Raw genomic sequence first — 12,681 nt, forward strand, 5'->3', positions numbered from 1 at the left:
TTGCTGATGACATTTAAACTTAAATACCTTTTTATATTTAGGAAAATGTATGAAGGAATTAGATTTTGCATGATTGCCGGTGTGTGGATTGAAGGCAGCACGTGTTGTATTGTTGGCTACGTGAAGTGGAATTGGTTGAATCTTGTAGGTGAAGGATTCGTTGAAAACACGGAAGTGTATGCAAGGCAAATTATTGTCACACAGACAAACTTTGAGACTATAATTCTTAGTCAAAACCGGCCATGATCTATACAGTGGCCTACTTTAAGATTTGTGTAACTAACTCATATATACCATGTGTTCTTAATGTTTGCTAAATCATTTTTACTCCCTCTATGAATTCTAAGGTAAATAACACGGGTGCATTTATATTTTTTTTTAAGTGTTTGTGAAATATCTGTTCCTTCTGTTCTTGCTGTCGTTGTCTCTTGCTCTATTTCTGCTCGTCTCCGCCGTCCTTTTTGTTGAGAAAACACGTGTGAATTGTCATGTACATATTCATATTATCGTGGTCAGATATTAACTCCCCAATTTTGAAAGAAAAGTGGAGAGAGAGAGAGACGGAAACCCTCAGGGACAAAACACACACCCCTCACTCCTTCAGGTACTGTCTATACACTTAGGCATAGCAGGGATTTCAAGTCCTGTAAACAAAATCCAACATACACCAAAAATGGGTCAGATACTAGTTTAGGCTAAACCGTGGCTGTTTCAGTTTAGCTTTTTTTCTCTCTGATTTTTAAGTCGCATGTGGATTGTTTTTTGGCTTTTTGCACAATTATTCTTTGACTTAAGGTGGTCCTGTGTTTGAGCCAGAACATCCAATTTTATCTCTGTAGTTTTTATTTTTTATCATTTTAAAACGCAATGAATGTCTATGTAAACTCAGTTCAGGTAAGATGTTTGCCAAACATGGTTTTTTAAGCTGCATTTATGTCTCCAGCCCACAGTGCCTCAGACACCATAGTTATCACACTGCGTTGATAATTAACTACTGTTTAACAGAATACATTTGGACCTACTCTCTGAGCATCTGTGGAAAATGTGAATCCTTGAAGAGAAAAAAAAATGCATTCAATCATCCATTTTGGTCGGCCTAATTTAAAAACTGGTGTAGATTGACACTGCGTTAGTCAAACCTCTTCCGATTAACACAATTATTCTAATGCAAGTGCAATGTATAATTTATTTTATTTTTTAAATTGTGGTTTGTTGGAAAGATTTATTTTGTTGGATGTTCTCTTTGAGCAATCCTTTCTATTCCGTCGCTCTAAGCCCTTCTGACTCAGAGCTCTGCTTGGTAGCCTATATGTTGCTACTTATCTTTGGTTTGACAGCTCTACGGCTTTTAGATTAAGACTACTATATTGAGTCTGTAATAGCAAGTTATTCCTTTTCAAACGTTTGAAAGCAGCCCCTTTTAGCCCTATGCTGTGGTCTAAATGGGATGACTTGCAATGCTTGGGACATTACACTTCAAACATAGAGGACTGAGGGACTTTTGAAAGAATTATAAAAGAGAAAATATTTCATATAATCTTATTTCCAGCTTTCGTGTCCTATAAGCAATTCGGTTTCATATATGAAATACCTAATTCAGTAGTCAAGGCAAAAACATGAAATGAAACTGTTATTTGTTTGGTTTATGTAGTCAGATGCTCAGATAGCAGGTACACCTAAATCTAACTGGACCTCATTTCAGTAATTGCCATTTACAGTTTGACAGACTCATAATACTTACATTTTTCTACTGTAATTTATGAATGTTTTTCTTTTTGTACTATGTTATTAGAACTTCTTGGCTATGGTCAATTGTCTTTCTAGTAGAGAGGACTTAATCAGTAAGTTAATTTGATTGCACTAGTACATTTTCCAATTTTGAATGCAATTTTGATTTGACAACTTGACTAATAAAATATGCTATGTAATCTTTGAAGTGAAGTGGTTATTATCTTGATTTTATGTATGTTGCATTGAACCTGGGGCACCAATGATTAATTGTCTTTGTGCATGTGTAAGAATTTACTCAATGTATCCTGTAAGGAAAAAACGCCATTTTGAAAAAGATCAGCTGTAACAGGTCATTCACTGGACGAAATAATCACTTTTCAAAATCACCTATTCTTCTAATAAATGTTATTGTGAAAATGAATTCTCTGTCGTCTTTTTCAACCAGAACACTTTTAGCGTAATATTTAAAAAAAACTTTAAAGTAAAAAAAAATGTGCCACTAAATGGTGGATGAATGTGCACTGTGAACAAAACATTAAGAACACCTTCCTAATATTGAGTTGCACCTCCCTTTTGCCCTGAGAACAGCCTGAATTTGTCGGGGCGTGGACTAAAAGGTGTTGAAAGTGTTTGTAATGGTTCCACGTTCATTCTATAGATCAGGTGTTCCCAAGCGCAATGCCGTCGGGGGTACGCCAAAAAAAAGTGTGATTCATGTTTTTTTTTTTTTCACATTTTCAAACAGTCCATTTATATTTTCCAACGGGGCTATACATTTGGGTGTTTTTCTTTTTTTTTCTGGCCTGAGTAGCCTCGTTTCACTGCCAAAAATATAATTAAGCCATCTAGTGTTAAGCGAAATAACAACACAATGTAAAATACAGGTAGCCTAGTCAAATAATTAACATCCAATCACATTAACCGAATTCCACTAACGGTCCGTATGTAGCCAATCGTAGCTGCTGCTCATGTTGCTATCTGTACTGATGGCGCAAAAGCCATGACCGGGAGACATAATGGAGTGGTAACGCGCGTGGAAGCAGTTACTCCCGACGCCACTTGGGTACACTGCAGCATCCACCAAGAGGCTCTTGCTGCCAAGGGAATGCCTGACAGCTTGAAAGACGTTTTGGACACCACAGTGAAAAGGGTTGACTTTGTTAAAGCTCATGTATTTTCTGCACTGTGCAATGATATGGGCAGCGACCATGTAACGCTTTTACCAACATACAGAAGTGCGCTGGTTATCAAGGGGCATAATATTGACACGTTTAAAAAAAATTGAGAGACCACTTTAAGCTCTTCTTTACTGACCATTTTCACTTGTCTGACCGCTTGCATGATGATGAGTTTCTCACACGACTGGCCTATCTGGGTGATGTTTTTTTTTCTCACCTGAATGATCTGAATCTAGGATTACAGGGACTCTCCGCAACTATATTCAATGTGCAGGACAAAATTGTGGCTGTTTAATAAGTTGGAGCTCTTCTCTCTCTGCATTAACAAGGACAACACACAGGTCTTTCTATCATTGTATGATTTTTTTTGTGTGCAAGTGAACTCAAGCTTACAGACAATGTGATATAACGAAGCACCTGAGTGAGTTGGGTTCACAATTACACAGGTAATTTCCCGAAATGGATGACACAACTGAATTCGTTATCCCTTTCATGCCCTGCCTCCAGTCCACTTACCAATATCTGAACAAGAGAGCCTCGTCGAAATTGCAGCAAGCTGTTCTGTAAAAAATAAATTGAATCAGAAGCAACTGACAGATTTCTGGATTGGGCTGTGCTCAGAGTATCCTGCCTTGGCAAATCAGGCTGTTAAGACACTGATGCCCTTTGCAACCACTTACCTATGTGAGAGTGGATTCTCGTCCCTCACTAGCATGAAAACTAAATACAGGCACAGACTGTGTGTGGAAAATGATTTAAGACAGACTCTCTCCAGTACAACCCAACATTGCAGAGTTATGTACATCCTTTCAAGTACACCCTTCTCATTAACCCTTCACCATTTTTGATGATCAAATAAAGTTTTATATGTAAGATGGCTAAATTAAGCGAAAAATTATTGATTATTAATATTTCTGCCCTGGTCCTATAAGAGCTCTTTGTCACTTCCCATGAGCCGTGTTGTGACAAAAACTCACACTCATTCTTATGTTTAATAAATGTTTCGTACAGTGTGTGTATGGCAGGCTTACAATGATGACAAAAAAACATTTGAGAGTGCGCTGACCCTGGTGGTAGAGGGGTACGCAGCTGGAGGTTGAATGTTTGAAGGGGTACAGGACTATAAAAAGTTTGGGAACCACTGCTATAGATGAATGGATAGAATTTTCGAGGATATCCAGGCCTGCTGGAAATGCTGACATGGACAAGTGAAATCAATGTTTGGTTTAGGTTTCACTAAAACTGAACTGAACATTGACTTATGGATCAATTGCTGTTCCCCATTTGTATGATTTTTTTTTCCTAGCACAGACGATACATTTTGTGCATATATTATGATGACATTTGTGACATTTTTATTAGTTTTGGACATCATCAAGGGTTTTTTTCGGCTGTGCGGGCAAATTTTGTTTTTCTCTCCAGGCAAACCAAAGTTGATAGCCGACGTCAACGCCCCGTAGTCGGCGATTGGTCAGATGCAAAATTGCACACACCGACAGCGTCATTGCATTTTGGTACACCAGAATTACATTCATTTCCAATGAAACGCAGCGTTTGCCTTGCAGCATTGTGTTACAGAGGCAGTTGCAGTGCGTTCTGGGTGGTGGATACGTTGGATTTATCAAACATATGCATCAAACTGTATGCGTGGACCACTTGACAGAAATGGTAGCAGAAGGTGAATGTTGAACTTGTGTTGCACACATATCTAGATGATGCTGCATACTATTTTGCACAAGGACACTGTAGGTGTGTTCGAAGCGTAAGATCTCCTTGGTAAAGTAGTCAAAATTAATGACCGATTTTGTTAGATTAATTCAGACTATTTTGCTGAAGTGTATACTGGCTTTTTAAGGGAGTATGCGAGCACACTCTTTCGGCTAACCAAGCTTGGAAAGCTGCCAGCCGAACTGAAGCATGCTGACGCCTTTAGCGTTTTCATGATAACATTGAATACTTTATTAATCTCCATAGGGAAAGTGGTATGCCTTAATGCATTTATCCCACTGTATGACAACATTTTAAGAACCTATAGCTATCGTAACTCTCATTATGGTCCATGTGGTTATAACCTGACTTATTTTTTTTCTTTCTAATTGTTTCCATAAAAAATGTTTTATATGCTTTTGGAAAATGAAGCCTACATTTATATTCATGACATTAAATATAAACATACTTGTACTGTTTGTCTTGCAGTGAATGTCTGGAGCTGAGTCCAGCGAAGGCCAGGGACCTCCAGTCCACTTCGACACTGGACCAGTTCATGGCGAAGCTGTGTCTGCATCACCAGAGGCAGATTGTCGATGCTCTGGGCTTCCTACAGACAGAGGTCTGTATAGGCATTGCTCTCATTGTGTATTTTCAATTCAGTACATTTGAATAGGTCATTTCTGATTGCCTTTCAGGGACAATAACTAACAAAACATGACGCAGATGCCTAATACATTAACAAAAAGATACAGCCTGGAAGTTAAAGAGACTAAGGCTCTGTGGCGTGAATATGTTTTGTCTATGTAATAACTAAGTTAAGGTAGTGAATAACCTCATTGTTCTCTTTGTTATAGGTCAAGGCAATATCCTCCTCCAGCACATCACCAGCCTCTGCCTTCAAAACCTCTTGCTCAGTCAAGCATGGCGCCCTCCAGGGTCCTAGCCCTGAACCCTGCCTGGAGACCCTGGAGAAGGGGAGGACTGGCCAGAAACTTCTCATGGTTTCTACTCCCAAAGGACTGGTGGAGGGGGGAGAGACAGTTGGTACCAGGAGTAGCAGGTTGGCAGCCCCAGAGCAGAAACCTGAGACTGATGTGTCTAGAAATGTATCTGGGGCTGCTGGGCCAGCCTTAGATCTCCGTAAATCTGGCCCAGGGGAGTCTAAGGCTTTGGCAAACCTTCTCAGAAGCACAGAGGACGGTGAGAGTAAACCTCTTAGTGACCATGCTCCTCTAAAGATCAAAATCATGAAGTCCAGCAGCCTGGCTAATGGTAAGAAGCTGTCCTGTGTGCTCACCACCTCTCTTCCTGCTCGCGCCAGTACTATGGATAAACAGCAGGGCAATTCTGACTCTTCAATCAGAGCAGATAGTTACAGCGATGGCCTCAGCTCCTCTGTGAAAAGGTACAATGATGTTAATCATCCAACAAGACAAAGAGGCTCCTTTGGACGTACCAGAGATACACTGGTCAGACAGAGTTCACCCCAAAAGACCCCCACCATCATACCCCCAGTTTCCCCCAGGACAGCAAGGAAGACCTTGAAGGGGTCTTCCTACCATCGGCTTAGGGACTCTTCTTCGGTGTGTCAGTTTGTAACCGACCCTGATCTCGGCCACTGCGACATTGTCTACATTGACAAACCAATCACAGACTGTTTCCAGAAATGGCAGCACCGTCGGCTCCCGCGACACAACGCCAGGAAAAGCACCAGAGGTCACATGTACGTGGAGGAGATGTGGGAGCTTAAGACTGTCCGTACATTAGCCAGAAAGTCCGCCCGCAACTATAGTGGCAACTCTCTCACTCCAATGCCAGATCTCAACACTCTGGTCACCCCTAAACAGCTGCCTGGCAAGCCTGAGGGTGTACCTCTTGTGGATATGCCCTTCATTGGAGGGATTTTGGAGACGGTCAGTCAGAGAACTCCCTCAGAGCATTCAGCTGAAAGGGAGTTGGCTGGGGATGTAGAGACTGCAGCAACATCAGCTAGTGAGGTGGAGCTAATCGTTGAGACTAGTCAGACAGACCAGAGTCAATGCAAAGAACAGACTGCCCCTCCATCTCCTTCACAGTGTCCCCCAGTGGAGAACGAGCAGAGTGCAGGGACAGACTCAGAGCAGCCAAGGCTGAGTGTAGCACCAGAGGATAGTCTAGCTCGTACTGTGGTCGAGACCGCACATCAGGATTTAAACAGTGTTATTAATGACATCGTTTTGAGTGAAAGCCCAGAGCAGGTGGTGATGGGGAAAGATGTGAACCCATCACATAAGACATCAGAAGAAGCTGAGCTTGTCCAGGATCAGCTGCAGAGTGTGCCAGAGGGCCAGAACGTAATCTCTGAAACCCAACAAAAGGAATCTGAATCCCTGAGCCCTTCTACAGAGAGCACTGGAAACAAGGAAGAGAATGAGGTAGTGAGTGCAGGTGCAATTGATAAAGAACAGGCCGAGCCACTGGAACCTCAGAGTCCAGTTGACCAGAAACCATCTGAGGGCTCTGGAGGAGAAGTTGGCACTGAGGTTCCCACAGAGAGTGAAAGGATGGAGGTGCAGGAAACAGGCAAGGTTGAACCAGACTTGGCTCCAGGTGACGGCAACAATGTGCCTGAAGAGAAAAAGACAGGTGCTGATTCGTCCTCTAAAAAGGAAGATGAGGCAGTTGTGAAACAATCACCTCCAAGGTGTTCTGAAAAACAGGGTATTCCAGCACGGGTGATTCCTTCAAAGGTGAAGGAAACTGCAGTGATTGAGACCGAGAATATGATTATATGTGGATATGTGAATGGTAGACCTATAGCGCAGTCTGACAGATGTTTGCGTGAACGGCCAGCTAAAAACACCCCAGAGTCTACTCCTACGAAGACTAAACGCTCCACTAAGACCTCTCTGAAACAATCCGAGAAACCTTCTGAGAACATGCCAGAAATTCCTCAAGTCTCACTCCCTCCAGCCGAACTGATCAAAATCCCTGTGTCCAAACATCCCACAAAAACCTTTAAAGCTAAAGCAACTCAGAACCTGCCTGACACGAAGACCCCTGTGGAAGCGAGCCAGATCACATCTGACGCAAGGACCCCTATTGCCCCTATAACAGCAAGACTGAGCATTCCTGACACTCCTCCAGTCGCAGACACACCAGTCGACTCCCCCAGGAACCCTGACCCCAGACACCCGCTCAGATCAGCCAGACTGCAACAGCGAGCAGCTGTTGCCTCACCCCCCCTCCCTGTCGCCTCGCCCCCCCTCCTAGTTGCCGTTACTTTCATTGTCCCCCCAGAACCGTCTACCTCCCTCCCACTCCCCTGCTTCAAGTTTAACCCTCCCCTCCCCGTTACCTCTCCTCTTCTTCCTATCGTCCCCAGTGCAGTCACCCAAAGCTCTGAAGAGCTGAAAGTTGAAAGGGCTCAGCCAGCTCCAAAACCCAAACCCAGCAAGACACAGAACACTGCAGTGGAAACTAGGGTGCAAACTAGACCAAAACTCAGGTCGTCAATGGTGGTAGTAGCAAAGGAAGTTGAAGTTGAAAAGGTTGTGAGTCTGCAAGTTAGCAATGAGGTTTCTGCTCTCACAGAGGGTACAAGCATTAAAAAGAGTGAGGCGCAAGCACATAGTAGTCCACTAAGACACAAAATAATTCCCCAAAAGGATGGAGAACCAAGCAAATTGGCTCCATCTGAGGGAGAACCAAGCAAATTGACTTCCCTGAAGAATTCAGAGGAACCAACTTTGCTGAAGAAGGCAGAGGCACCAACTTCAATGGATAACAAAATTCTATCCTCCATCAGCAGTGCTTCAGACAAACCTGGGCGAATGCCATTGAGGAGTGAGAGTAGTAAAACTGAAGTGGCCAGCCAGTCCATTACCCCGACAACTCCACCGACTGCGATGGAGAACAGAAAGTCCGCTTTGAGAGTCCAGAGGTCACCCACGTCCTCAACCAGTGCTCCAATCACAGCTGAGAAAAGGAGTGGAGTGGCATCTCCCATGAGGCTGAAATCCCCAGTGAGACTCTCATCACCCATCAAGGTCAAACCTGAGAGGACAATCAAGTCTCCACTAAGGGATTCTCCTTTGCTGGTCAGTTCTCCTCTGCCCTCCAGCTTAGTCACTCCTTTCCTCTTGCCCAAACTGGAGCCCCCAGTACAGTCTCGACACAAGTTCCTGGAATTACTAGACATAGATGAAAACCAACAGAAAATATCTACTCTCAACACCAGGTTCGATAAGATGCATAGAGGCTGGGTCCAGATAGACAAAGAGGGACAACCAACGCCCAGACACAAGAACAAGGCAGACAGACAGGCAGCGATATGGAAGAGCAAGCGCCGGGTTCGCAAGACCAAATCTTCGGATCACCAGAGGTACTCCCTTGTCCAGATGCTTTTCAAGAACGATTTGGACCTAGCCAGTATCTGCCGCTGGTACATGGAGTCAACAGAAACCCAATCAATGGTCATCGTAAAGAAGGTGAACACACGTCTTCCCTCTGACACCCAGCTGCTCTTCCCCTGTATGTCCCAAGGGCTGTCCAAAGGGGTCTTCCCTAGCCTGCAGGCCGAGCGCTTGAAGAAACACTTGAAGAAGTTTGCCATCGCTTCCCCTGTGAAGAGCAACCCTAAGAGCCAGAAGCTGATTGCTAAAGCCCTGGAGCAGGAGGTCAGTACAAGTACGCCCAAAGGGAAGGAGAAGAGAGAGCTGACCACGGCCACCCGGATCTCCACCAAAGCCTATCTCTCCTCTGCAGAGGCACAGGCAACCGACGGCCAGAAGGCCTCAGCGAAGGCCAAGAACCCAGCCAGTGCTCGGATCTTGCGGAAGTACTCCAATATACGTGAGAAGATGCAAGGTCAACAAAGCTCCAAGAAGCCAAAAGGGGCCCCAAGAAAAGAGCTCAAAGCTTCCAAAGTCAAACCCTCTAAAGCCCCAAAGACGAAATTGGCAAAACCAACTAAATTGAAACCGGCCGCGGCCCAGAGGCAGAAATTATCTGTTTCTGGAGATAAAGGTGTGAAGGAGCAAAGTGTAGTCAAAACAGAGCGAGCGCAGTCATCTCCTAGTAGAAAGACTCCAGCAAAAGCTGCTGTCCAGGAGAGATCAGTCAAGACTAGCAGCAGCAGTAGAACCTTAAGAGATCTCAGTAGGAAAGGGAGTGCATCACCACAGAGGTCTACCCAAAGAGCGATGACACCAAAAGCACAGAAAAACACCCTTGCTCCTTCCGTCACCCTTAAAACTGAATCAAACAAACAGCAGGTTGGAGCAGAGAAGGCAGAGGTGGAAAAGAGACACTCTGAAAGTAGAGTATCTGAGACTAAAGGCGATGAAAGTAAAGGTGCTGAGAGCAAAGGTGCTGAAAGTGAGGTTGAGTCTCAACAGAACATGGATGTCAAAACGCCAGGCTCTCCTGACCAGGTACTCACAAGGTCACAAAGGAAGATGGAGGCCACTCCATCCCCCTCAATCTCTCAGAGTGCAAACTCTAAGCCTGCCACAAAGAGATCAAATGAACCAGCTCAGAGTCAGACTCCAAAGGCTGCCACAAAGAGAAGCCAGGAGAGCACACAGAATCCAGCCAAGCGGACCAGGAAGAAATAGCTAGAAATAGCTACAGTAGTGTGCAGAAAGAATGTAACAGCCAAGCTGGTTATATTAAGGGGGGGAGCTTGGCAATGCCAACACTTTAGATAAGCTTCAAAGGCAAAATGCAAATGGTGACGGGAAGATATTTAAAGTCTAGTGTGTTTGCTGTGTTTTCTGAGAGGGTTCCGATCAGACCAGTGTTGTTATACAGAGGCAAAACTCCATCTGGCCTCTGGTTTGGTATTGTGTAGTTCTCGCTAACTGGGCTGGAGATTATTTTATAAGGGTATATCTGCATTGGAAACATGTCAGACATTTTTGCTTTTGGTTTGATGCTAGGTTTATTAGTTATTCAGAAGACAACATACCATGTCCTCCACCTTTTTGTTTGGCCTAGTGTTTTGTAATGATCACAGAAGTCTATTCCACGCTTTCATTTTTTTGTGAGGTTTCGTAATAATGGCATGAAAACATCAGTACCATGTTGCTAAAAACAAATATTGATTTTCTCTGACTGCAGCACAGCATGGCAAGCCAATCGTTCAATTTAAATTAGCCCAGGTTTCACTTGAACATCACTCTTAGATCTGTAGCCTATATTCATCAATGTCTCCAGCCCATCTCGTGATCAAAGAGTTGTGTGTGACTTTTTGTGATCAGGTGCCTTATTCATCAGATGTAAAGTAATGTGTTGCTAACAGGTGAAGCCTCTTATCTGGCCATTGCACAGACACGTACTGTAGGAGGAGAAAGGGAGTGTTCTAGATATGGATTTGGTGCAGTTCTGCACACATTGTGTCACGTTGACGTGGTCCTTCAGAACTCTTCTCCGGGTTATTGTATAGAGCTGGTCATTGGTGCCGACCTGCACGTCTGTGTATCTTCATGCACAACTTCCCTCCATGTGTTCAGTCCCACATGTTCCCTATTCTCCTCTGTCTTCCTGCTATAAACCCACTCTACTTCTCATCATGTACTGTTTATTTTGAATGTGTAAAGAAGCATCAAGGTTTATTATTCTATTGAGTTCTCTTTTACGTGTCTTTGTTTCGTTTTAGATTCTGGGGTTATTTCTGTTCCTGAGCAGTAGCCTTATAACTGTTGTTATCGTAGCTGTGTTTAACTTTCAAAAACTGTTCGAGTTGTGTTTTGAAATTTAACAAGTTTATTTTTCTTTGCAATGCATGTGAGATATTAACACCTGCCTCACTTGTATCTCTGATCCTGTCCCTTATATTCTCTGATTCTCGTTAGTTTAATGGTGACGTTTTCCCTCTGGTGTGATCATTACATGCTGTTGCATGTGCTTTAGCTACCTGTAGGGTTTACATTTAAATGCCTGTTTCTCGTCTTTCACCTGTGCAACAACGGCCCACTCTTGAAGTGCAGTATTCACCTCAACTATTTCTTATTAAACATGTATTTGTTTGTTCTTTTTGAAAACAAGCTTTTGTTGCGGAAACTTCTTTAACTAAGACTATGCATGCATGTTACCTTTCCTCTCTGGGTCTTGTACTGAATGAGCATTAATGACAGTTTTCACCTGTTTTGGAAGGGGGTCACTTTAAGGTCTGCTGTTTGAGAGCAGATACCAGGGAATGATGCTACAGTACATAGAGCCACAGGTTGTATCTAATTTTAGATGCGTATGTTTTGCCCATACTTTGTGAGCTTGTACGGTAGGGTGTTTGCCTGTTATTTGGACTATATTGCTGTATACTGACCTCTGGTGACCATATATGAAAATTGTTGGAGAAAAAAAGTGTTTGTAAATGATCAGTCTGTACTATATCCCAATGTTACAGAAATAACCTGTCTGGCATGTTTTATTTTTGTGTATTTTATTTCTCAGATTGTTATTTTGTTTCAGGAAGACGTTTTCTTGATGCTTCCATACTTCAGCAATAGCCTGACCTCCGTTTTGTGTCATAAGAAAGAAGACATTTTAGGACAGTGTTATTTTTATTATGGTTATTTCACTTTAAAAGTAATAATTTGTAAATGCAAAAAGGTATAATTCATGTTTTATATTGTTATTTAAAAAAAAAACTCTAGATAAATGCATACAGTAGATCTACATGAAGCAGTCCACCAAATATCAAACTTGAACATGTTTTATTCTTTACTGTGGATATTTATAGCTTGGGATTCTGTATATTGGAAAATAAATAACTAATGTATTTGTGTTAATCCCAATAATGAGACATATTTTAAGTTAGTGACTTTGTATTCTTGCTGGAGTTGATATAAAGATGTTTGAATTGTATATTTTGTGTCATGCTTCGTTTTTCCATCTTCAGTGATCTTCAGGGGCTTTCACTAATCTACATTCTGAGGTTTAACTAAAACAACTGTATTCCTCACTTTATAAAATCAAAGTATTACTTTCATATGTTCATCATACCATCATGGAAATACAATTAACATTGCACTCTACTCTTCCTCCAATGTACCTTCATGCTTTGTATAAAGAACAAAAC

At 42.6% G+C, this 12,681-nt stretch overlaps 1 protein-coding gene across 2 annotated transcripts in view; it reads left to right on the plus strand.

Moving 5' to 3' along the window:
* LOC115153404 (ligand-dependent corepressor) overlaps positions 1-12,467 on the plus strand; it is a 47,342-nt gene extending 34,875 nt beyond the window's left edge. The window contains exons 7-9 of one of the 2 annotated variants that reach the window (XM_029698820.1): positions 5,106-5,238; positions 5,474-8,283; positions 8,314-12,467. In XM_029698820.1, the coding sequence (XP_029554680.1) occupies positions 5,106-5,238; positions 5,474-8,283; positions 8,314-10,216 (4,846 nt within the window). In that variant the 3' untranslated portion in view covers positions 10,217-12,467. Of the gene's footprint in view, positions 1-5,105; positions 5,239-5,473 lie in introns of both variants that reach the window. The other variant, XM_029698819.1, reaches the window with a different exon arrangement.
* Positions 12,468-12,681: the final 214 nt, after the last annotated feature.

The sequence above is a fragment of the Salmo trutta genome, chromosome 18, assembly GCF_901001165.1.
Source record: "Salmo trutta chromosome 18, fSalTru1.1, whole genome shotgun sequence".
NCBI lineage: Eukaryota > Metazoa > Chordata > Actinopteri > Salmoniformes > Salmonidae > Salmo > Salmo trutta.